Source organism: Erythrolamprus reginae, chromosome 2 (assembly GCF_031021105.1).
Source record: "Erythrolamprus reginae isolate rEryReg1 chromosome 2, rEryReg1.hap1, whole genome shotgun sequence".
Lineage (NCBI taxonomy): Eukaryota > Metazoa > Chordata > Lepidosauria > Squamata > Dipsadidae > Erythrolamprus > Erythrolamprus reginae.
This window is the reverse complement of record NC_091951.1, coordinates 241,155,467-241,181,887: the sequence shown is the minus strand read 5'-3', so window position 1 is coordinate 241,181,887 and position 26,421 is coordinate 241,155,467. Positions and strand designations below refer to the sequence as shown.

General features: G+C 40.0%; 1 protein-coding gene across 5 annotated transcripts in view; it reads left to right on the top strand.

Annotated features, from left to right (window-relative positions):
- Positions 1–1,066: 1,066 nt before the first annotated feature.
- KCMF1 (potassium channel modulatory factor 1) overlaps positions 1,067–26,421 on the top strand; it is a 58,564-nt gene continuing 33,209 nt past the window's right edge. The window contains exons 1-2 of one of the 5 annotated variants that reach the window (XM_070742329.1): positions 1,067–1,571; positions 24,217–24,384. In XM_070742329.1, the coding sequence (XP_070598430.1) occupies positions 1,556–1,571; positions 24,217–24,384 (184 nt within the window). In that variant the 5' untranslated portion in view covers positions 1,067–1,555. Of the gene's footprint in view, positions 1,572–1,634; positions 1,883–2,013; positions 2,123–2,700; positions 2,816–3,098; positions 3,368–24,216; positions 24,385–26,421 lie in introns of those variants that run through there. The other 4 variants (XM_070742331.1, XM_070742330.1, XM_070742327.1 and 1 more) reach the window with 4 other exon arrangements.

Here is a 26,421-nt window from a genome sequence, read left to right as displayed (position 1 = left end):
ATAGCAAAAATTTATATCTTTCACTTTGGGATGAACACCCTTCTAATGTGTGGGAGTATGAAGTGATGTTGAGAAAAGCCACCCTTAGTCCTTCGGGATTAGGCGGCATAGAAGTCAAATAAAATAATAAATAAATAAACAAATGAAAGAAAATAAATAAAATTGCAGACTGCAGGAACCATTTGCATCACTCAGTAACCCGGAGGACACAAGAGAAAACCTCCAAGTTCCTCAACGGCTCTCTAAAAAGGATGCAAGCGACCAGCCGCGTCTGGCAAGGAATATTAAATCCTTCCATTCCCTCACCATCCCAGTCAACAAGAAAGTCCAGTTGCCTCCTGAAAGGAAAAAAAAAAGGGACAAATCTGATGGCGATTTGTCACCAATGGCGAACGCGTCCCCACGATCCTAGCTCGGCTTCGGGACGAGCGGGAAGAGCTCCGTCTTAAGACCAGGCAGCGCCGCAGGCTACCTCAGTTAACCGCCAGCTGTAGTTTCAGCAGTTCAACTCTCTCCGCCGGCTCACGGTTGACTCAAGCCCTCCATCCTTCCGAGGTGGGTAAAACGAGGACCCAGATTGGTGGGGGCAATAGGCTGACGCTGTAAACCGCTTCGAGAAGGCTGTAAAAACACTACGAAACGGTATATAAATTCTATTGCTGTCCCTTGGGCTGCTCAGCCGCCGCCGCCTCTTCCTTCACCGCTCCCTGGCTTCTGCGGGGTGATTTCCACTTCCTCTCCTGCGGGAAGAGAAAGCAGTGGAGGCTGGAGGAGAAGGTCGCGGCGGCGCTGTTACCGTCCAAAGACTCTCTCAGTCCTTCTCTCTCTCTTTCCGCCCGCCCGCCCTGTCTCTATGTGTATGTGTATATGTCTGAGAGAGAACGAGAGAGAGCGAGCGGGTGCGCGCGCGCGCGCGGATGGCGCGGGGAGGGGACTAGGCCGAAATAGGCCGTCGAGAGCCGCCCGCCGTCGTGGTCGCGCGGGTGTTGGGGGAGCGGGGGAGGGCGGGGCGGGGGGAGGCGGCGCTACAAGCTGGCCTGGGGGCTGAGCGAGCTTACGAAGTCACCGAGTCACTCGCCCGCGCGCGCCTCATTGCTGCTGCTAGGGGAAGGGAGGGGGAGGGAGGGAAACTGCCGCCGCCGCTTCTCTTTACCCGGAAAGGCCTTTTTTTTCTGCTCTGCTACAGCCACCATCGCCAACCTTCGTCTCCTCCTCCTCCGCCACCGGAACCGAGTCTCCTCCCTCCCTCCCTCCACACACACAGACACACACACACACACACACACAGGCGCGCGCGCTCGCTCCCTCGCTCGTTCCCCCAGCCCCGGCGAGCCCTCCCGAGCCGTGCACACCACCCGAGAGGGGGCCACTTAGGGAACGGGGGGGGCGGGAGGGAAGCCCAGGCTAGGCCAAGACGGGCCGGGACGAAGCTGCAGAGCGGGCAGCCGAGCAGCCGAGAGCCGGGGGGGTGGGTGGGAGGGGGGAACTGGAGCCCGGGACGGGCCTGGGCTGGGCCGGGACAGGCCGCTGCCGCCGTCTTCTCCTCTGAACTAGGATGTCCCGACATGAAGGTGAGTGCGAAGCCGGGAACCAGGCCGGCCCTGGCTGGCAATACGAGCCGGGAAGCGGGGTTGGGGGGAGGGAGGGAGGGAAGGAAAAGAGAAGCGAGGCGGCAGAGGTGGCTCATCATGGCGCCGCCGACGCTGCACTAGGAGTGGTGATGGGAGTAGTGAAGTCGGGCTGGGAAGAAGCCGGCGATCGTGCCCGTCCGAGGAGCCGAGCCGGGGCGGCAAAGAAGGGCGGGCCGGCCCCGCTTTGCATTGTCATGGGGCCTACGGCCGTTACGGCTCCCGCTTTCGACCCGATCCGCGGGTGGCCTGAGGTGCGGCCTAAAAAAAAAAACCGAGCCAAGGCGGTTCTAGGAGCCTCGGGGCCGGGCCTGGCCCCGGCCCCACCCTGGGGGGGGGGATAGTTATTGGGCGAAAGTTTCCCCGGTTTCCGGGACGATCACCCGGGCGTTGAGGGAGGGGGGGCGTCCTTGAAAGAAGAGGGAAGAGGCTCGGGAATCGGATCGAGAGCCGGAGGAGCGGCGGGTGGAGGGGAGGCGAGGTCGTAGGAATGAGTAAGGATGGACTTTCGGGACGGAGTTCAGGGTTTGTTCTGCGGCACATGGGCATGACGTGCCTCCACTTGGAGGGTTTAACGGGCGTCCAAAAAAAAAAAAAAGAGTTGCGGAATTGAAATCGGAAGGGATGGATCGATGATCCGCTTTGGGTGTAAGGGCGCACGGAGAGGGCGAAAAAAAAAGTTTCCCTGGGCAAACGAAGGGGGTCTGTGTGAAGGACAGAAAGGTGCCGGTGAGGGCTGACGTTGCAGTTGCCGGAGAGGAATGGGTCGCCGGGAATCCACAGTAGCCGGTTTAAAAGCCGCGATCGGGCGAAGGAGGAGAGCCTAAAGAACGACTTGCGGCAAGGCCGCTGTAAAATGCATCTCGGGGAAGGAAAGAAGGAGGTTTAACGGTTGGAGATCGCAGGCCCGAAAAGTGGTTGAATGTACTTTGTGTACTTAAAAGTGTATTTGTAGATAGTTGGGACTGAGGTTTAGGTGCCTGCACAGGAAAATGTGAGATTGGAAGAGGAAGTTGATATTGAACTTGGATAAAGTTCACATATTTCAAAGAATGCACCCTTTCTTGAATTCCAGAAGAGTATAGTAATGGCACCAGAGAAAAGTGAAAGATCATTTCAAATGGAGAAAAAATACACAAGAGACAGATCAAATAGCATGTTTAGCTATGGATGGATGGATGTGTGGGGTATGTGCTATTGGCTGAGTTTTAAAATAATTTCCTGCAAACTTAAAATTTTATAGATAGTCTTTTGTCCAATAATGTGTAAAATTATCACTGTTTAGGTACTTCTTTCATCAGCCCATCCTTATATTGTGTGGTACTTTTCTTCTGGTATTTGCTGGTATAATACAAAGAATGGTTCCTTGAGAAAATCTTTTTCTTGACAGAATGTAGTAGGATCTCTTGCTTTGCTTACAAAAGTGATAATTCAGCTTTCTTCACCTTTTTATTCGTGGAATAAGGAGAATTTGGAAAAGAATATCCTTAAGAAGAAGGAAAAAAATGACATGCAGGACTAAGGGATCATTCTTTCTTCTCATATTTTGAAGATGTCAATAATCAGAAGTTACTTGTTTAAACAGCTTTTGTCCAGATTTGTGCAAGTTTAGTTAAAGGGAAAGCAAACTACAGCTTTCATTATCAGTGGGTCTGAAATATTGTTATGGAAATACATGACAAGTATTTGGACTACTCTTTAATGAAGAACTATGACAATCAACACTTTTATGTTTAAAGGTAATTGAAGAAATTAACTATCTATTAACTATGTATTAACTTTTATAATTGGAATTCCATCATTTGATAACTATCAGAATATAGTTATCCTTTAAAATTTAAATAGCTTAATAAGGGAATTCATGAAAGAAAATGCTCTCATAATTATTAGCCATTATAGGTTAATGGATCTTTCAAGTTTGTAGTCAGAATGCCATTGAATAAGATTTGAGCCAAATGATAACAGAGGAGCTCTCCTCTTAATTTTCATGGAACCTTTTGGCTAGTTATTGCTGAAAGTTATGCTGGATTGGTTAAATTCTCTGTTTGTTTCAGTAAAGCTGAAGACTACTGTTGTCTTTTAAAGGAATGAATGGTTTTTAAATTGTTTTTAAGAGCTGCAATCAAGTTGTATGGATATTTATGCATACTGGCAGAATACACTATTATAGCTATGCTGGTTAAAATTATAAAGGAGGGATGCCAAGTACTTGTGAGGTTTGTATATATCCTGTTGATACCAATTCTGAGTGCTTTCCTTATAAATAGCAGTAATAGTGATTTTTCTTCTTTTAAAAAGCTTGATAGTTCTCTGAGAGATTGTAGGCATACAGTAAAATGGAAAAACTATTTGAAATTATTTTTGTAATTTGTAAATGGCTTTAGTTTTATAGCTTATTAACTGAGCGGTGCCAAGTCAGTGTTCAAGAAACTGCAGTCTGAAAGTTGGTGTATTCTTCAATAGATTTTCGTGATTAAGAAAATGTTATTCTGAACAATTTTACAAAGTATTGTTATTTTGTTAGATGTTCTATATAAATTAGTTTGAATTCATAAGAGAAACAATATTGAATGTATGATGCCAATATAGCTTTGCTGCCACTTTGACTATATTTAACAATAGTAGAGAATCAGTACAGATGTCTGGTCCTTATGTGTTGGACAGGTGTCATTAGCAAGCAAGTAATAATATCTCTTTAAAAGTTGATTGTCTTGTTGTTTGACATTTAACATGGAGAATTGGAGCCAGAGAACCAACAGTTGATGATCTTGGAGGCTACAGGCTGTCAGGGCCACATTGTTCATTATTTATAAGCAGCGAGACATTTGAATTGTATATTAGAGTAGGCCTTGATATTTTTTTTATGGAGACAGTGTATTGCTGAAACAGTAAATAGTATTGCACTGGCTAGTATAACATGTTTTATATACTGGCTGCTGGGATCCTTGCTGAAGTTTATGGAGATGCAGCCATTATGCTGCAACTAGCTTTATTTTTTTCTCAGGAAAACTGATAAATATGTCTCACCTTTATTGACAACCCCATTTTGTTAATAGTTCTATTACTGAGCTAAGATCTGATGAACTCCTTGTTTAGGTTTTACTATGTTCTGTGTTGACAGTTGTTTTCACTGTGAACAATTTTGTATCTCCCTAAACATTTGAATCTTTAGTGATAGAAGTTAGAGCTAGGAATAGCATTTGCCTATCTGAATTCTACATTTTATCTCTGGTGTTTAGCTCAAAGTTTTCAAAACATTACTGTACAATACAGACTCCCGAGATAAGCAAATTAAAAATAACAGTACTTACAGAGATTACTGTGGGGTGGAGAGATACTGGTATGTAAATAAAGCTGAAGCGTGATACCTTTTTTTGGTATATTGTTCCAGTTATTGTTTGCATTATATCCTGCTTCAGTATTTGTTATACATCCTGAATTCATCCTTATATGACCTGTCAATGTCTGTCTAATTCAGCAATTTGTTTTGACCTTGGGGAATTCATAAACAGCATGGTGGACATGTGTCTTTTTACAGTACTCAAAGGCTTATTATCTTGAGTTACTAAATTCCATTTTTAATTCTCTGATTTAATAATCATTGAAAGACACTTGTTCCTTGTTCCTTCTAGTAAGCAAGCTTTTAATGTCATTAACCTTTTAAGTACAATGTCTTGAAGCAATAAATCTATTCTGCTTGGCTAACTTTAAATTATTCTACATTAAAAGAATACAGCTTAAGCCCATTAGGAATTGTGCATAACAGGGCATACTTCTGTTATGATCTGGTCCTAATAAGTACTGTGACTATTGTGCAGAATATAGTAAACCATAATGTGATTTGGTTTAGAAGTTTGTACCTAGTATTGTGATTTGTTAAACCATGCTTTAGTATATTTTCTGAACCCAGGCACTTGTGACTGACTGATTGATTGATTGATTGATTGATTGATTTACTTACTTACTTACTTACTTACTTACTTATTTATTGAATTTATTTATTGTATTTATATGCTGCCCCTCTCCGAGAACTTGGGGTGGCTTACAGCATATAAAAGAAAAAACTATAGTACAATGTCCTAAATCCTGTTAATTTTAATTAACTAATCTAATTTTTAAAAATCTAAAATCCCCAATTACGTACATTAAAAAACCAAGCATTCCCACTTAGACAGCAAACACACATAGCATTCGTCAGCAAGGGGGCTAGAGTCTAATAGCCCCAACCCTGCCGGCATAGAAGAATTTTCAGATGCTTTCGAAAGGCGAGAAGGATGGAGACTGTACAGATCTCTGGAGGGAGTTGCTTCCAGAGGGCCAGAGCCCTCACAGAGAAGGCTCTTCCCCAAGGCTCTGCCAAGCGACATTGTCTAGTTCAGTGTTTCCCAACCAGTGTGCCGCGGCACACTAGTGTGCCGCGGGACATGGTCAGGTGTGCCGCGAGCCCGGCCTGGCTGGAGCTTCCCTGGTGGTGACGGGAAGTGAACTTTTAGGGCTTGGTGGGAGGGCGCCGGCCACTGTTGTTTCTAAGCTGTGTGGGCGTGCGCCCGCACAGTCATTAGGAACCCCCCCCCCCCCGCAGAAATTTTTGAAGTGGCGCAAAGCCAAGCAGTCCTGAATCGCTCCCTTCTCCGGCCAGCAAAGTCGGCTGCCTGGGAAAGCGTGCATTTAAAAAGCGCGCCATTTTCCCAAGCAGCCGGCTTGCTGGCCGGAGAAGTGAGCGATCCGGGACTGCATGGCTTTGCACCATGATGACAACGGTGCCGTGGTGGCCTCCAAGTGCCGCCCTTCGTGGCGCCCCACCACCCGTTCCTGCAGGTAGAAGTCGGGCGGGGTACCGGGAGGCAGAGGCGGTGCGTGGCCGGGCGCTGAGCGCCATAGACACCTGGGAGGGCAAAGGGTTGGATGTGGCTGCTGCCTCTTAGGCGGAGGCGAAGGCAACGGCGGAGTTTGCGCTGGGGCCATGTGGGGCCGCTGATCCAGGGGGCTGCGGACCGGCAAGCCGCCCTCCACTCTCTCTCCGCTTTCTCTTTCTCTCTATGTTGCCGGCATGGTGCACGAGAGAGAAAGAGAGAGAGAGAGAAAAAGGAGGGTTAGAGAGAAAGCAAGAGAGAAAGAGGAAGAGAGAAGGAAAGCGAGAGAGAAAGAGAGTGAAAAAGCAAGGGAGAGAGAAAGAAAGAATAAAAGAGATAGCAAGAGAGACAGAAAGAGAGAGAGAGAGAGAAAGAATGCAAGAGAGAGAAAGCGAGAAAGAAGGAGGGAAGGAGGGCGAGAGAAAGCAAAAAAGAGAGGAAGGAAGAAAGAGGGATGGAGAGAGAGGGAAAGAAAGAGATAGGGGAGAAATAGGGCGAAAGGGAGGAAGAGAGGGGGTTTTTGTCCAAACATTTTTAGCCCCTCCCCCCGCTCGCCCCCCCCTTCAGTGTTCCCCAGGATTTTGTAAGTGTGAATAATGTGCCGTGGCTCAAAAAAGGTTGGGAAACACTGGTCTAGTTGACAGGAGCTAGAGAAAGCCGACTCTGTGGGACCTAACCAACCAGTTAGATCCCACAGACTCGGCCTTCTCCATGTCCTGTCAACTAGACAATGTCGCTTAGCGGAGCCTCAGGGAAGAGCTTTCTCTGTGGGGGCTCTGGGACTCATGCGGCAGCAGGCAGTCCCGTAAGTAATCTGGCCCAATGCCATGTGGTGATTACCAACACTTTGAATTGCATCCGGAAACCAATCGGCAACCAATGCAGTCTGCGAAGTGCTGGAGAAACATGGGGGAACTTATAATAAACAATTGAAAAAGTGGCTTGTTTTTGTGAATATAGCAATGCCATTTCAAATATTGGGAAATGTATTTTACTAATATACTTATTGTATATGTTACATATGTTATAACAGAGTTGGAAGGGACCTTGGAGGTCTTCTAGTCCAATCCACTGCTTAGGCAGGAAACCCTACACCACTTCAGACAAATGGTTATCCAACTTCCAGTATTGTAGTACTGTATTCACAACTTCTGGAGGCAAGCTGTTCCACATATTAATTGTTCTATCTGTCAGGAAATTTCTCCTTAGTTTTAAGTTTCTTCTCTCCTTGTTTAGTTTTCACCCATTGCTTCTTGTTTTACCCTCAGGTGCTTTGGAGAAAGGTTTAACTCCCTCTTCTTTGTGGCAACCCATGAGACATTGTGGCAACCCATGTGGCAACCCATGGAATATGCTCTCATATTTCCCCTAGTCCTTCTTTTCATTAAACTAGACTTGCCCATATCCTGCAACCGTTCTTCATATGTTTTAGCCTCCAGTTCCCTAATCATCTTTGTTGCTCTTCTCTGTACTCTTTCTAGAGTCTCAGCATCCTTTTTACATCATGGTGACCAAAACTGAATGCAGTATTCTAAGTGTGGCATTACCAAGACATTATAAAGTGGTATTAACACTTCACATGATCTTGATTCTATCCTTAGAATCAATTTAAACTATTGTTGTCTCATAGTGTATTAAATCAAGAGCTTGCAATGCATCACAGAATGGAGAGAAAGTGAAGAATTTACATGATTTATGATTTTTTTCCAGAGACAAAGTGAAATATAGGGAGTAAATATTATACCAAAGTTTTCATAGAAGATTGGTTTTACAGAGGAAGAATTTGAAAGGAGAAAATTTAAACAGTGTTGGGGAAACTATAAGTAGTAGCAGAAATCAATTTAGGAAAAATAGTTGGGTTGTGCTGGGGTAGTACTGTACTTGAAAAACATAAGGGACAGAAATAAATAAGTATATAAGAGTTTTATATCCTTGTGTTAATATTTAAGAACAGCTACATAGACAAATTTATAGATAACTTTGAAGATATATTTATATTAATTCCATTGTGAAAAAAGCACCTAGATTTAAAGGACACTTGTGTTCCCAAATGCTTCCATTTTGCAATTCTTTTCTTTTACTTGGTTGAGGATTATATCTCAGTGAAGAAAGGAAATATACCAGAGAATAAATTGTTTATTTCTTAAAATGCCAAACCTAGAAAGTATGGGTCTATGTAGTTAACTCAGAGTTGAGCTCATGTTCAGGAGACTTTTATTGGCATATTAGTTTGACTCAGGGAACAAATAGGAAAACAGTGCATGTGAGGTACTGTATATATACCAAGGTACTGTATATATACCAAGATATACCAAGTCAGCAATCTGGCACTAGTATTTTCTAATAATTAAATCTGTAGCTAAAAAATGACCCAGATACAAGACATTGTTCCAACGTAGAAGTAACTAGCACATGAATAATCAACACCATTTTCTTTCAAAAGTTCTATCAGTGAATCAGCTAAAGTTGGTAAAAGATACGCTAATTGACAAATCTTTTTTCCCCAAAGAAAGTAACAAGCCTGAAATCTCTGATCAGCAGTAATCTCTCTGTTTTATCTGGATTTTCCCAGCATTCTCCTGCAGAAATTAGCACAGTTACTCCATTATAGTCTGACATATATTTAATTCCCATCATGTCCTGGAAGGATACCGTAGTTGAAAATTCCAAGAGAGATTTGGGAAGAGGGCAGATTTGATGGGAGGCCTCTTATCTCAGTAGTGCGCCTGTGCCTGAATGTTAGCATTCGGGTAAACAAAGATTTGAGTTATATGTCCAGTGATTTCAGTAGGGATCTTTCTATCCATTTGGAGAACACATCTGCATTAGATTACAGTGATCCCTCATTTTTCGCTTAGGGTATGTTCCAAGTCCACCCGTGAAAAATGAATTTCCGTGAAGTAGAGGAAATATATTTTTTAATGTACTTAACGAGTATTTGGACTTTTAAAACCCACCCTTTGCATTAAACAGTCATTCTATAATGTTTCTCAGCTGGAACTACATGTGATATCCTACCAGTTTCTTTAATAGAGTACAGTAGTACTGTAGAAGAATTTTATGAATTTTTAATGGATTTAAAAGTTTTAATGGATTTAAGTCCCCTTTGAAAACCCATGAAATAGCAAATCCGTGAAAGATGAACCGTGAAGTAGCAAAGGATTACTGTACTTCCAACCCAGTGTAATTTCTTCACGTTGACAGGGTAGGCAATTAAATCATGGTATACAAGTACTCGACTTACAACCACAAATGAGCCCAACATTTCTGTAAGTAAGTTTTGCCCCACTTTCTTGCCACAGTCGTTAAATGAATCCTTGCAGTTGATAAGTTAATAACTTGGCTGTTAAGTGAATCTGGCTTCCCCATGGACTTTGCTTATCGGAAGATCATGAAAGATGTAGTAACCCCCGGAGAGTACAATTGTCATAAATATGAATTAGTTGCCAATCGTCTCAATTTTTATCCCATGATCATGGGGATACCGCAACTCTGAAAAATGATTGTAAGCCACATTTTTCAGTGCTGTTGTAACTTGGAAAGGTTACTTAATGAACTGTTGTAAGTTGAGGACTACCTGTACTTATTTTCATTTTCAGCATCTAATAATGAACTAATTTTTTTTCATTAGGGTAAAATACTGAGATATTTTTCATTGTACTTTGTACATAGTTTTAAAATAATTTCTTCTTATGTAGTGTTTCTAAAATCGTAATTTCTGTATACATTTAAAGTTTGACCTTTTTGTTTTGGTTTAAGAATATTATAAATAACTACCACTGAAGTATAGATGGGGGGCACATATATTATTTTAAAAAGTATACATTTAGTTTTTCTTTATAGGCCTAATTATTTATAAGCACACATGATTCTTAAGATGATCTCTTCTTTTATTGGCTAATGGCTTGGTTTCTTCAGAATTTTTTTAATAGGAATTTTGTCAGTCTTTTTGAAAGCAAGCTTTAAGTTCCTTTTTTAAATGAAGTAGGAAGAAAGATTTATCTTTTGTAGGCATTTCTTTGATTTGTTCAGCAAGATTAAAATTTATGATCTCTGTTTTACTCAACATTAATTTAACTGATACATGTTAAATTTGCCTCACAAATATTTTTTAAAATGCACGTTCCATTAGATATTCTCAGATCTTTTGATAAAGTCTTTAACATTAAGAACCATTTCATATTTTAGTTACTAAAGAGCTTCTGAATTAGATTAAAACTAGTTTGTAGAATTTTAAATGGTTATTTCTGAAATGTCATATTTGACTACATTTTTGACGTACAGTGATCCCCCGTTTATTGCGTCCCCAACCATTGCGAACAGGGTACTTCGCTATTTTTCAACCCGGAAGTCAAAATACCATCTACGCATGCGTGCCCGGGGCACGCATGCGTAGATGGCAACCGGGAGATCAGCTGCTGGGCGGCTTCCCTGAGTCTTCCCCCTCTTGCTGGCGTCAGCGAGGAGTTTCCCCACCGCCCACGCAAACTCCTCGCTGCCGCCCGCCCTTCGCCCGCCCACGCCGTTCATTCTCGCCGCTTTTGAGCTGAGTCCGGAAGCGAATTCGCTCCCGGACTCAGCTCGAAAGCGCCGAGACAAGCCGTTCCTTGCCGCTTGCTATCGGCGCTTTTGAGCTGAGTCCGGGAGCGAATTCGCTCCCGGACTCAGCTCGAAAGCGCCGAGACAAGCCGTTCCTTGCCGCTTGCTATCGGCGCTTTTGAGCTGAGTCCGGGAGCGAATTCGCTCCTGGACTCAGCTCGAAAGCGCCGAGACAAGCCGTTCCTTGCCGCTTGCTATCGGCGCTTTTGAGCTGAGTCCGGGAGCGAATTCGCTCCCGGACTCAGCTCGAAAGCGCCGAGAGCCAGCGCCCCCCGGACCCCCAACCCGGGTTTGGGGGGCTGCTAGGAAGCCCTCCATGCCGGCGGCAAACAGCCGCGCCGCCCCCAATCTTCGGCTCCTCGCTAGCGCTGTGGGAGTAAAAACACCATCTGCACATGCGCAGATGGTGTTTTTACTTCCGCAGCGCTACTTCGCGAAAACCCGCTCGTTGCGGGGGGTCCTGGAACGGAACCCTCGCAACGAGCGGGGGATCACTGTAATTCTATAAACTGATTTGAAAGTTTTCTAGTATCTAGTAAACATTAATGCCAATAATTTGTATGTTGACATTACCTCACTGAAGGAATTTTGATTAGCAATCGAGTACTAATGATTTTTTATTTCTCAGTAGCATAGTTCCCTCTAAGCTGAGCAGTGAGCAATCGCTCACTTAAAAATCATCATCAACTCAGAGTTTTCCAAACCTGCCCAGAAGCCGAGAGGGAAAGAGTGAGAGGGAAGGAGAGAGAGAGGAAGAGAGGAAGAGAGAGAAACAGATAGAAAAAAGAGAGGAAGGAAAAGAGAAAGAAAAAGAATGGGAGTAAGAAAGAGAGAAAGAAAATCAAAATCTAGTTTGAAAGTAGCTCAACTATTTAAGTGGCATTTTGATATTGATAGAGTTGCCCTATTATGAGCTCACTGTTATAGACACAGAGTACAGTATTTTATTTTGAAATTCTCTGAGGCAAAACAGGGTGGGTTTTTTGTTTGTTTGTTTATTTGTTTATTTATTTATTTATTATTTCTGTGCCGCCCAGTCCCGAAGGGACTGCCGCTCAGACACTATACTTTTCTGCCCACCCCCCCAAAAAATTAGAGGGAACACTGCTCAGTAGCATAATGAACACCTTGTGAAATAGGAAGTAGCATGGTGGACAGTGTAATGATCTCTGCAGAACAGTTTGTTATACTTAAGATGGTATACTTAAGATTTTGTTGATTTTTTTCTCAGCTTCTAAAGATTTTATATCTAAGCTAAAATTAAAAGCTGTTATATGAGTTGCTTTGATATAATAGGTAAGGTGGCTATGATCATTTCAGCCATTGAACGAGAGTGTAGAATTAAAATCACAAGACATGACCATGTGATTAATGAAGTCAGAGACTCACTTAATGACTGAAGTGGAAGTGACAGTGTAACTCTGTCATGATCATGTGATTTTCTGCTTGGCAATGGATTTTCCAGTCCCTGTTTGTGTTTGCTGAAAAATATAACAAGAGAATCTTGTTAGTGATCGGCCTTTGAACAGCTTGCTTGCTTGCTCTCATTTCTAGCATCCAGCAACAATTATGTTTCCCCTTACATTTTTTAATGTTTTATTTGACTTATAGACAATGTATGGACTGGCTGTTACTAAAAATGGTGGAGGGCATTCTCCGTCTTAAAGCCGATGAACAACTGAAGTTGCACAATGTTTTTATGAATCCCTGAATCTGCATGGTATTTTCATGAGTGTATGGTTATGTTTAAAATGTGTAGTTCGAAGTACTGTATCTATTTTTATATGTATAGAAATGTGAATACTATATACTAAGACAAACATTTGACAGTAACCCTTTTCAACTTACATACAAATTTGAGTTAAAGATAGACACTCAGAAATGTTTCCAGTTGATAGATTATTTGGAATTGACATCCATCACTGCAGGCTACTTCAGTTAACTGCTAGCTATAGTTCAGCAATTCAAATCTCAGCACTGGCTCAAGGTGGACTCAGCCTTCCATCCTTCTGAGGTGGATAAAATGAGGACCCAGATTGTTGGTTCTGATTCTGTAAACCGCTTAGAGAATGCTGTAAAAGCATTACGAAGCGGTATATAAGTCTATAAGTCAGTGCTATTAATAAAAATTATGATATTTATGTTTTAATCAATTTTAGCACCCTTTTCTGGGTTTAGAGATATGATTTATTGTTTTAAAAGACACAGATAAAACATCTGCCACTAAGGTTTGCATTTCAGTTAGGATTACATTTCATAAGAATTGCACTGATAAACTGAATTGGTTGAATGAATCTGCAGTGGCCAAGGTGAGAGTTCGCACATGCTTAATAGTAATTTACTGAATCAGCCAAAATTATTCATAAACCATGGATTATAAAGAGTCATTGAATTCACGAAACATGCTAAAACTAAATTTACTATATTTTGGTTAGCATGATCAGTTAAATTATTTTCTCCTTTCAAAGTAAATGTTTGCTTTGAATATTATGGGACTAACCACAACTGTCATTATTGAGTAGAAACTCTGTGATTAAGATGAATGTTTTACCAAAGATGCTTTTTTTTTGTTTCAGACTTTACCAATACTTCTAATGATATTCCATTTAAACAATAGCAGATGGACATCTCTAAGTTTATATAGCAAGGGAAAAATCCAAGAATTAAATTTAAGATGCTAAGGAAAGAAGAGGTTTGAAGTTTACCAGATTTGAAATTATATTTTGATGCCTGTTATTTGATCTGACTAAAAGAATGGGTGACAGTCCAAAATAAGAGGTTACTTGAGCTAGAAGGTAATGAATTAAGCTTTCGATGGCAAGGTTATTTATGGTAAAATGAGATTAAAGAAATACTGGTTTTAATAATAACTTTGTTAGATGTGCCATCCTAAGAATTTGGCATAAATATAAAGACAACCTTTGGGGTGTCTCCCCAGGAAGCTTCAGAAAAGAAATGGTGGCAAAGCCAGGCTGGTGGACTTATGGTCAAATAATACTTTTCAAGTATGGTGACCCTATCTTCAAATCTAAAACAGAGCTGGAATTAGAAGAACATGTTTGCTGTTGGTTTACATATTTACAATTGCAAGAAAGATTTAAACTACAAAAAGAACTATGGATTTGATTTTTTTGAAAAATGAATTGGAGATCCTATTGTGTAGTAATGATGAACATATTGCTAAGGTTTATAAATTGCTATTGAAATTGAACTTGGAGAATGAATGTGTAAAGCATTGCATGATTCAATGGGCAAATAACTTGGGTATAGTATAATGCTTGAACAGTGAGAGAATATATGGGCGAAACTTCTGAAATTCACATTAAATTATAATTTTAAAAAACTTTATAAGATGATGTACCTCTGGTTATCTAACACTGGACAAATTGCAAAGAATGTATAAAGGCATCTCAAATGAATGTTGGAAATGCACACATAAACAAGGAACTTTTATCCTTTATGGTGGACATGTGGCAAAGCAAAGAAATATTGGAGTAGGGTTCATTTCTTAATACAGAATATTCTTAAAGTGAATATAAAGATAAAACCAGCGACTCTTTTAGGTTTAATGGAACAAGAACTTGGGGAAAAAATGGGAACTTTTATTTTATATATGTTTATGGCAGCAAGAATACTTTATGCACAAAAAATGAAAGGATACTTTGATTCCCACAATGGATGAATAGCTGCAAAAGTTGATGGAGCTAACAGATGGCTAAATTGATTGCTTTGATTAAAGAAGAGAATACAATTTTGCTTTTTCTTGGAAACTGCTTTTGAACTATGTGTTTGAGGTAGAAAAAGAAATTTTGATTTGGGTTTTGTTGATTAGATAGGTTTGTTGTTATAGAAATGGCTAGTATATAATTATATAAAAGTAAAAACTTGTGCTTTTATATTACTACCTTATTTTATTTATTTATTTATTTATTTTATTTATTATTTATTATTTGGATTTGTATGCCGCCCCTCTCCGAAGACAGCAAAAGGAATCAGAAATCAATCCTTTTCTTTTTCTTTTCCCCTTTCCCATATACTTTTCTCTCCTACCCTTTTCATCTCCTATTTTCCCATTATTTTCATTTTTTCCTTTGTACTTCTATATTTTATATTTTGATAAACTAATAAAAATATTAAATACTGACTAAACATTTGCTTTAATTAAAAGTATCAAATATACTTGCTGATTTTACTTTACTATTTTAAAGACAGCTTCTTTAACACAAATTACGTTCTTTAAAAAAACTACTAGATTTTATAATTTATTTTTAAAAAATCATTTTATTATTTCAAGAAACTATTGAAAACAATTAGAACAGGTGGAAATAATTTCCATGTAAAATATTCATTAATAACTCCAGTACTTTATGAACTGCAGCATGTACTTGATAGTAAATCTTTTTCTGTTGAAATGAATTTTGATCTTTTCCTTGATCAATTTTTCCTACCGACTTCTAAAATGATAGATTGTTTTCCAAATATGTGAATGGAAAGAAATGGGTAGGCTCATTATATATTTAATACTTGCTGAAATAATCACCATTACTTACTTGGCCATGATTAGATTCTTATGTGACTATGATAGCTAATGCAATCTTTGAATATTGGTTGGACTGTACTAAAATCCATGCGAGGAGTGACAAGTTGCCTTTGGGAAGCTTGAGATGATGGCACATAGCTTCTCTGTATTTATGCAAAGCATCTGATCTTAATGATTTGAAATAGGATATCTGTAGACTGTTCTTCAAAGTGGCTTTGTCTTTTTCTGGGTTTGTAACATTGCTGGAAAGGGTCAGAAAATATGTATTCAAGTTAAGGCAGATGCATGTTATCATTATCTCTTCAACACCTCCTTAATGTAATCATGTATTTGCCTGACTTTTGTGGATTAATAATATTCTGCATGTAGATAGATTGAAAGCATAATAAACCCAAAATATTACATTATATGCATAATATAAACAGTTTTCAAATTAATAAATTATCATCAAATATTGATAGCTAGATAATGTTGGCATCAGTTGGACAGTATCCTGTTTGTTCAACAGTGTAGTTGAATAAACTCAAGTTAATGTAGAGTCAATGATCTCACAATATTCTTCCTTACAATGTCTTGAAATGAATAAGCATATTTTTTTGCTTATTGATTTTGTCAGCTATGTTCTGTTTCTGTTGTAGTTTAGAAACTGCATTGAATGTTAGAGTTACTGAGCAACTCAGCAGTGTTGTCTTTGCCTATTGCTGAGCTTTTAGATTCAAGCATGCATTCTTCCCATTGGTTGAGACAGAAGATTTGAACGGAACAAGTGGATACTTTGGCATCTTGTTCAATGTCTCATATACAGTATGTCACAGAAGTGAGTACCCCCCCCCCCACACACACATTTTCTAAATGTTTATATCTTTTCACTGAAGAAATGACACTTGGCTACAATCTAAAGTAGTGAGTATACAGCTTTCAGCAGTTTAGACATTAATAGCTGTATGTTGCATTAGTTTGAGGGGACAGCACATTTACACTGTTATACAAGCCGTATACTGACTACTTTACATATTTACAAAATTACTTAAATATTTACAAAATGTGAGGAAGTGTACTCACTTCTGTGACATAGTGTGGATACAGAGATATTATAGCCTGAGGAAAGGAGGCAAATGCTATTCTCCAGCCCATAGGAGAGTCCACAGTCGGTGGGTTGACCTCCGTCCGTTAACCAATCAGGACTGAGCCCATACTATAAAAGCTCAAGTTCTGTCAATCAATCCGCTTTTTTCCTCAGTCCTCAGCAGGACAAGACGTGTGGTCAACTCTCTGGCTGTGCTTTCTCCTTGATATTTGATCTTATCTATGGAACTATGAAACTCTTGCTAGCATTACAATAAGTACTTTGTGGAAGATTAAATTCTGATTAAATTATATCAGGGCTTTTCTAACTCCTGATATATGCTATATATCAAAGGGAGCTATATAAAATATAACAATTGGATTTAATAACCAAAAAATTTAAAAATAATGTATATGGTATATGAGCTTGATTTTTTTTTGTCCTGGAAACATTCCATTCTCCGTACAGCAGTCACGTTGGTTGCTTGCTGTCCAATCCTCAGAGGACCAAGCCTAGTCTTTAAAAAGCCTGCTGGATCCGCCCCTTCCCCAGAATTCGCTCGGTCCTGCGATCCAGCAGGACATGTGGTGGCTCACTCCTCTCTAAAACACCTTCCCTTTGTTCCTTCTTCAATCAGATAAGTAAAATTTCCAATTTCCTTTTTACTTCAAGCTTACCTTGTTTTTGCGCCAGCCTTACTGGGCTTGGCGCCAAGGGAGAAGCTGCGGCGTGGCTATTGCTGCTTTTTCTTTCTTTTTTTTTTCAAAATATTTTTATTGGTTTTTTCAAAGTAACAAACACAACAAACAAAACATATAACACTTAATGGAGCTACAGTCGCTCCACTCAAAGTAGAAGTCTTCATATAAAAGTAAAAAGTTTATCTGTAAAATACATATTGTTATATAGAGTAAAAATTTCAATCTTAATATAAATCTAAATCTGTATCAAAATTTATAAAAATATATGTGAAAGAGAAAAAGGTTTTATGAAAAAACAAAGAAAAAAGGGAAGAAAAAAAAGAGATGAAAGAAATTTATATTTATACTAATAATTACCATCTTATACAATTCTAATACTAAATTCAAATATGCAAAATAATATATCAACACACTTATCTCTTATTCCTTGTTTCCCACCAAATATATACTTTCTGCCAGATATCATAAAATTCTGATTCTTCTTGATTATTTAACCGTTTCGTCATCATATCTAATTCGGCACAGTCTAAAATCTTCTGTTTCTTTTGGAATCTCACTATCTTTCCATTTTTGTGCAAAAACTAACCTAGCTGCTACTAATATATGAACTATTAAATAATATATATATTGCTGCTTTTTCTAAAGCGCCCTGCTCACGCTGCTGCCGGATTGTATTTTTTAACAAAATCTAATCGGCCAGGAGGTTTACCGGCAAGCTAAGGAACTGTTTAAAAAAGGGCTTTCCCCTCCTGCGATGAAGGGGAATCTACCAGTTTTCTGGATTGTTGGTTTGTTGAATTCTTTGTCAAACCGATCATTCAGTAGTTTGCAGAATTTCCCTTTTCTCTCTTTCTGAAGAATTACATTTTTTGTATTCCAGTTGTATATCGGATACTTCACAAGTACTCAGGATTTCGGATGTAGTATGTTCAATCCATCCAATTGTCCATTTGTTTCAGTATTTGGGATGTATTTCATCTGGAGTTTCTAAATTCGATTCTGCAATAAATAGTATGATTTTTTAGTTGAGTCTTCTGGAATATCTTTGCTCTTATCTGAATGTACAATGTGTAGCTTTTTATACCTGACTTATTAACCTCTGCTTCTGCCTGTTGTATTCTCCCCACCCCCCACCCCATCCCTATTTTTATTTGCTTTTCTCCTTGCTTAGTTTTGACCGGTAGTAGCAGGATTCAACTTGCCATTGCCATTTTATTTGCAATGTTGGATTTTTTAAAAAGTCAATTACAGAATTATTTGGAATAAAAAAGTATTTTTGTTTTGCATGGGTATTTTGTTTTAAAAAGTGCACAAAACAGTATCTCCACTTTGGATATTTTGGCCATCCCTTGAGAAATGTAGAGCATTTTAACTGCAAAGAATTGTGCCCTTTTTAGTATGTTGGGCATAAACCAAAATATGCCTTTTTATGCCAAGGATGGAATAAAAATGTATTTTGTTTCAAGAAACAGAATCCATGCAAATGTATAGGTGGGTTGTATGAGTTTTACAGACAGATACTGACTGGGAATGAATGTTTATATGCTGTCTATGTGTTCTCTTCTGTTTTGTAATGTTTATGTTACTCATGCTGTTAAGAAGCTCTAGCAGTCTTCTTTTTCTTTCTTTGACCCACTCTTTTGCACAAGTAGCAGCACTGGGGAAGAATAACATAGTTCTTTTGCATCTGGCAAACAGGCATCACATATTTGACAGCTTAGGCAAAGAAATTGAGAAAGAAAGAAAAACTCATAGGGCTGATCTGCCAATTAAAAAGAATGTTAAATTGTTCTCTTTTGTACTATTATGTGGTAGCTAAGCCACCCAGAGAGGTTAAAAAAATAATTTAAAAAAAATCACTTTATTCTTTGTGTTGGGAGGTGGGATTTATAATGTGTCATGCTAATGTAAACAGTGATGCCCTTGGATAAACTCTCTGAAGTTTGGATGATGGATAGCACTAAGTATGGAATATCACTTCACTTTTGCAGACCTAGGATGAAAAAGAAGAGAATGCAGCCGGTCCCCAAGAACCAGAGGGGGAAGGTTTTCTATACTCTTTGTGGACCCTAAAACATCGAGAAGCTGAAGAGCGATTTTAGACCTCAAAAGGCTAAATCATTACTTAGTTTATAAGAGATTCAAAATGCATTCTCTCGCCTCCATTCTCGCCCCAATCCATCAGGATGCCTTCATGGCTTTATTAGGTCTCATGGAGGCATACCTTCATGTCTAGATCTTCAAGCCCAACAGGAGATTTCTCCATTTTTGTTATGGTCAGGACCATTTTCAATACAGAGCCCTCACCTTTGGTCTTTTCTCGGCCCCCAGGGTATTCACTAAAATCATGTCAGTGTTAATGGCCCACCTATGCACCATGCCAGTGCACATTCAGTTATCTGGACGAAATCGTAGTGCACACACCCTCCAGGGAACTAGCCCAATAGCACCTAGGCATTTGTATTGCTTGCCTCCAGAGACTCTGTTTCTCCGTTAACTTGGAAAAGAGCCATCTATCCCCCAATACTTTTTAGCATCTAGGAGCAGTTATTGATTCAATAGAGGGCAAGGTTTATATTTCCTCCGACAGGCAGAATAGCATCAGACAGATGGTCAATCAGGTATTGGCGGAACGGAAGTTCTTTCTCTCTTTTGGGGAAAGAGACACTCTTTCTTCTCTTTTGGGGAAAATGATCTCATGTATAAACAACATCTCTTGGGCTCAGCTTCAGGCCAGGGAAATCCAATGGTTCCTGCTGCCCTTCCAGAAAGCGGGACAGGGTACAGCTCACATCAAAGTTTGCCTCTCCCCGCAGGTACGCAGCTCACTCTCCTGGTGGATTTCCTCAGCTATTTCCTTGGGAATCTCCTTTCGAATCCCTACCAGGTAGTGACAACAGTTTAATGGGCTGGGAGGTCACTGTCAGGGATACATAACCCAGGGTCAGTGGTCACCTTGAGAAGCTTCAGACGCAATCAACTGGTTAGAGCTGAGAGCTGCCTACCTCGCCCGCAAGCATTTTTGATGTCTCATTGCGGGATCCAATGTCATAGTGCTGACAGACAACATCTCCACCAAAGCACACATCAACCGGTGGGGGAGGGGGGATCCGTTCCAGATCCCTTCAGTCAAGCCAGGAAGGTGGGGCTGTGGGCAAAGAAACATCTCTCCCTAACCTTGGACCACATCTCGGGCATTCAAAATTCGCAGGCAGCTGGCTCAGGCGTGTTCTAGTGGATCAGGAGAAGTGGTGGTTCTATCCATACCTATTCATCCAGATCTCCCAGTGATTCGGGGGCCCCTCATCGACCTCTTTGCAACCCACAAGAACACTCATCTACCAAGGTACTTCTCCCACTTTCTCTCTCCAGTAGCAGAAAAGGTGAATGCCCTTTGGAGTCTGTGGCCCCAGGGCCTCCTATATGTGTTTCCCCCACTTCCAGTAATACCAATACCAAACCTGGAGTCTCCCACGTGCTGAAGTCTCTCATGGCATTCCATACGAAGCCCTCCAAGAGGCCCAGCTAAGGTAGCCTTCTTGGTGGCCATCATGTCAGCCTGTCATATCTCTGAACTGGCAGCTCTTTCCATCAGAGGGAACCTGTGTATTTTCCAACCAGACAAGGTAATTCTGCTATTCAACTCTTCCTTCATCCCTAAAGTAAATTCAGTCTTTCACAGATCATAGGCACTGGTGTTACCGTCCTTTTGTGTTTGGATGGTACATCCCTCTGAACGGCGATGACACACCCTGGATGTGCGCAGAACTCTCAAGATATACCTAGATCGCACCAAGGACCTCAGAAAGACGGGAGCAATCTTCATAGGCTTCCACCCTTGGTTCCTAGGAACACGAGCTTCATCAGCCACTATAGGGCGCTGGATCAGGAGCGCTATAAGCAGAACTTATGAACTAGCAAATCTTTCAGCCCCCACAGGCATCATAGCTCACTCCACCAGGAATGTAGCCACACCTACGGCCTGAAACAGAAGAAGTGGTTTGTCGAGCGGCAACGTGGACACAACCGTCTCAGTTCATTTGACACTACTAGACAATTATGCATCAGTTGATGCTGCCTTCAGCAGGGGAGTTCTACAGCAAATGGTGGATGTTCATTAGTACAAGGTCACTCCCCCCCCCCCCTTTCCTCATCAGGCGACAGCCTGGGCAGTAAAGGCAACAACTACCGCTTCCATTTTCAATAGGGTCTCCTTACTCCGGCTTTGCCAGATGCAAACGAGAGCTTCACCTAATGACCAATGCCCCCAACAGGACATCAACAAGTTAATAGTGTCAATGGAATTTTTGGCTCATGCCACCTTAAATGCATCAAAATTCGCTTCTAGGGTGATTGCCTCATCAGTAACTGTCCATAATCTGCTGGTGCTCCACCACTGGCAGGCAGACACTAAGTACAAATGGAGGCTAGCCTCTGCACCCTTCAAGGGTGGCAAGATGTTTGGAGTGGCCATGAAGCCTATCTTGATGGAAACCAAAGACAGGAGAAAGAGCCTGCCTTCCTTACACAGGTGAGTGGAACGACCCCCCTCACCTTATTTTCTCAGGCCTTTCTTTTGACCAGCACACACAGGAGCGGTCTACTCCCGGAGGACGTACCCACACTGGATTTACAGATAGAAACAGACATCAATTCCAAAACAAGAAACCATTTTGTGGCTCAGGAAAGATGATCCTTCGGTCACTAGAAGTGACCCCAGATCCAGCCCTCATTGGTGGTCACCTAGGGCTATTTGCAAATCAATAGGAAGCAACCACGACAGACGCCTGGATCCTAAAAACAGGATTTATGCTCAAATTTCTCTCCACATCCCCATGATTCTTCATGCGTTGCCCCATATCAAGAAACAATACAAAAAGGGTCTTATGGAGGCCGCTATCCAATACCTAATTGACATTTCAGCCGGTAGGGATTCTACTCTATCCTATTCGTACTCCCATAGTCGTGGGGGGTGGGAGAGTGATTCTGGACCTAAAAAGGTTAAATGAACACCTTATGTACTTATTACATCTGCAAGGATGTCACGTAGAAGATCAAGATAATTCTCTAGTGTTCTCACAACATGAAATACCGTAATGGAATTTAAGTTACATAAAAATAGGGTTTGATCAAGTGATTGTTGCCTTTATTAGGTTTTTTTTTTTAATTCAGAGAGGTAGTGGGAAGAGGCTGGACACACTAAGGATTTGTATTTTTTACATTTAGTGGGGAGTGGGGGTGGGTAGTCTTGATGTTTCTAAATGAACCCTTCCAGTTCTTAGACGTCCATGATTCTCTTTGAAGCTTACTAAGATAGCAATACTAAATGGAGCAATTAATACTTTAGAATGAGTATTGTTGAACCCAAATAAACTAACATTTGAGGAAGTGTATAAGCATACATATATTAAATTGCAAACCCACATAATTTAATTCATCTGTTTATGGACAATGAAAAGGTTTTCAGATTCTTTTTTTAGTAGAAAATAGGATTTGGAAGATTTTGAAATACAGTAACATTTTGGTTGTGTTTTTTTATTTGACATATTTACAAAGCTAATATGAATATTTTTGTACATGGTATGACTTTAATGTGATACATTATCTTCTTTGGATAAATTATGCTCTTAATTTGTGCTTCAGATATTTTATCAATGATTTTATAGACAACTTTAAACAATAAGCTTTTAATGGACAAACCAGTGATAATTTTAATCTGTATGTAACCAGAATCAACTAGTACAGATTCCTTTCATACCAAAGGGTTAGCAGTAATCTTAGTCTCTTTTTTGTTTTAACTTACAGTAGATATATAGTTAAAATACATTTATTAAACAACAGTATTATGTCAGTAGGCCCCGGTAAGAATGAAATGTATTACAAGAATGATAGCTGTTTGGTTTGTATAAAAATGCTTTTAACTGGTGGTTGGGAACTACCAAAATAATGGATATAGGGAAGGATCTCAGATCATTACAAGCCTTTCAAAAAGCCTAGTTTATTAGTTTTGGGTTTGCAACTTCAAAAGTTTTATACATTGACATAAACAAGTCACTACCAGAGTTTCTGGACAGCAGCTGCTGGTAACAAGAGCTGCACCAGTGATGTGGGGAACAGGCAAGTGGAGAGCGGAGGTTTCAGTCCTGAGCATGGCTCTGATAGCACTTCTTATAGGAGGCAAAGCACGCAGCCATCCTGCCTATCCTCTCTGGACATGGAACAATGCTTTCGTTCTGGTGCACACCTGTTGGTCTCCGTTTCTCTGAAAAAGCCTGCTGAATTCCATAGCCTTGCATATCTCCATCAGTCTCCTAGTCTTTGTGGGAGGGAGGAGATGGAGATGGTGAGAATAGGATTAAAATTACAGATTTGACTACTGTATTCCTGTTTTGCTGCAGTCCATGAAGGAGGTGCTTTCTATTCTTTCCCTTCTTGTCTGTCAGTCCACCTCTCTATCTTACTGTTGTCTCACATGTTACCCTCATTTAAATGGTCTGTAAACAAATGCCATCTTCTTTTGTAATAAACTTGTAAAGCATGCTTTAGCGGTCTTACTCTTTGTAAGCATTATTGCGGCTCTCAAAATTGACCTGGAAGTCCTCATGTTGGAGATTCCTATCTGGAAATATGAATAGTCAGCATTTTAGTTGATTGTTGTAATGTGAGAAACATGTTCAAGATAATTATGAAATCGTCAACATTATTTTTTAACTATAAGGTAACTGATAGCATTGATAGTAATTCAGAACAGTGGCATTGCAATGAAAGTGCATAGATGTCGATTGTTTATGCAAATGGCTAATGATTTTCTGTCTATTTTTTTTTGCAGGTGTCAGCTGCGATGCATGTTTAAAAGGCAATTTCCGAGGTCGCAGATACAAGTGTTTAATTTGCTACGATTACGATCTGTGTGCATCTTGTTATGAAAGTGGTGCAACGACGACAAGGCATACAACTGACCATCCAATGCAGTGCATACTAACAAGGGTAGATTTTGGTAAATGATTCTTGCCTTTTATTTATTTACTGACTGACTGACTACTTAATGTCTGGTATTTTGAGGTAAACAAAAATACTTCTGGAATTTTGTCACAGAACAACAGAAAAACAGAATAAACATTAAAAAATGGTAAAAACACAAAAATCCAATATCACGCATGTATTGCAGTTTTGCAGATTGTAACGTTAAGCTCTATTAAACTAACTTGAGTTCTTGGTAGACTGATATATGCTCCACCACAGATTTTTGCTGTTTTTCTTTGACATTCTCAAGGAAAGGATTGGAAGTGAGGCAGATGAGAGTATGCATGCCATTAAAAAATGTGGTAGCTTGTGTTCTTGTGTCAGATATCAGGAGGCAAGTCTATAATACCAGCATTTGCATGATGATTTGTACCTGGTGGGGGGAATGGTTTTACAGATCTTCTAAAAATAACTAAAACTAAGATGCTTCTAGTCAACTTATGATTTAAAATTGCCAGGTCATTTTAATTCAGAATCAACCTGTATGAGTTAAGGGTATTTTTTTTTCTACTGTTTGAATTGTAAATTCGCTTATGGTTTTTGTGGTTTAAAAATGTAGAAGAAGAAAAAAACAAGAGAGGGCTTAGAACTAGTATGATGGGAGAAACAGATAAGAAAATATATTAGAATGAACATTCAACAGAGATTGTTGTGGGAAAGATTTCATTATTGGCTTTGATGTTTCTATAGCTTTTACACTGGGTTTTTTTCATGTTTCAAATATTTTTTAGAATTATAGATAATAGAGGGATTGTAACTGCTGTAAAAGTGCTCACATTCTGCTTGTTAGTTTTCCACTTCATATTAAAATGAAACAAAAATTGACATAGATCAAGTTTTTATGGTGTTTTCAGTGCTGTTATAACTTGAACGGTTGCTAACAGTTGTCAGTTCCTAACAGTTGCCAGAAATGGTTTAGTTAGGGCCTCCTGCTTGGGTAGAGGGTTGGACTAGATGATTTACAAGGTGCCTTCCAACTCTGTTAATCTGTTTGAATCTGTTGTAAGTCCAGGACTATGTTTAAATCAGCCAGAGACAATTTCTCCTTGACAAATGGAATTTACTTATTCACTGCAAGTATTTCTTTTTCATATGTTGCTTTTCTTTTCTTTTTCTTTTTGGAGAAAACTTGTGTAAAAATATCTATTCAGTTTCACTTTTTTAATGTGTGTTTTCTATAGATTTTAAAATAGAATGTTGATGTTCAAATAGATTACACTGTTCAGTGATCTATAATAGTAATATAGTCACATTGATTTTTCTTCTGCATCAAAAGGGAAAAAATGTTATGTCATAAAATCTAATTTGAATATGGCTATCTATGAAAATGTGCTTCCTGTGAAAAAATAGGGGGTTTTGACACTAAGAACTTGTTTTAATAAGAAAATGTGGGCTCCTTTTTAAAGAGGGCTTTCCAAAAATTGTTTTTTCCCCCTACCTCCCACACAGAGGGAATGAAAAGAAAAACAGTTCTGGAAATCTCTTTGCGTGCGCGCACCCCACCCTCCATTTGTGTGTTTATGCACCTGTGTGCAAGGGTACCTTTAAGTCAGTCTTTAAAGTCTTTGCAGTTTTCATGACGATATTTTCTGAAGTGGTTTGTCCACTTGAGCCTAAGGTGGGATTGGAACTCACAGTTTCTAACCTGGTGTTTTAACCATTACACTAAGTGGCTCTCACATATATGATGATGTTATCCATTCAGTCGTGTCTCACTCTTGGGGATTCTTTGGGCAAGTCTCTCCACATCTTCCGATCTTGCACTGCTTCTTTGAGGTTTTCAATGCTGTGGATGGCGTCCAGCCATCTGCCAAATCTTCCTAGTATAATTGCTTTCTCCGGTGAATTCAAACCCGAAACAAATTAAAAGTACAGTGATACCTTGTCTTACAAACTTAATTGGTTCCGGGATGAGGTTCTTAAGGTGAAAAGTTTATAAGATGAAACAATGTTTCCCATAAGAATCAATGGAAAAGCGATTAATGTGTGCAAGGCCAAAATTCACCCCTTT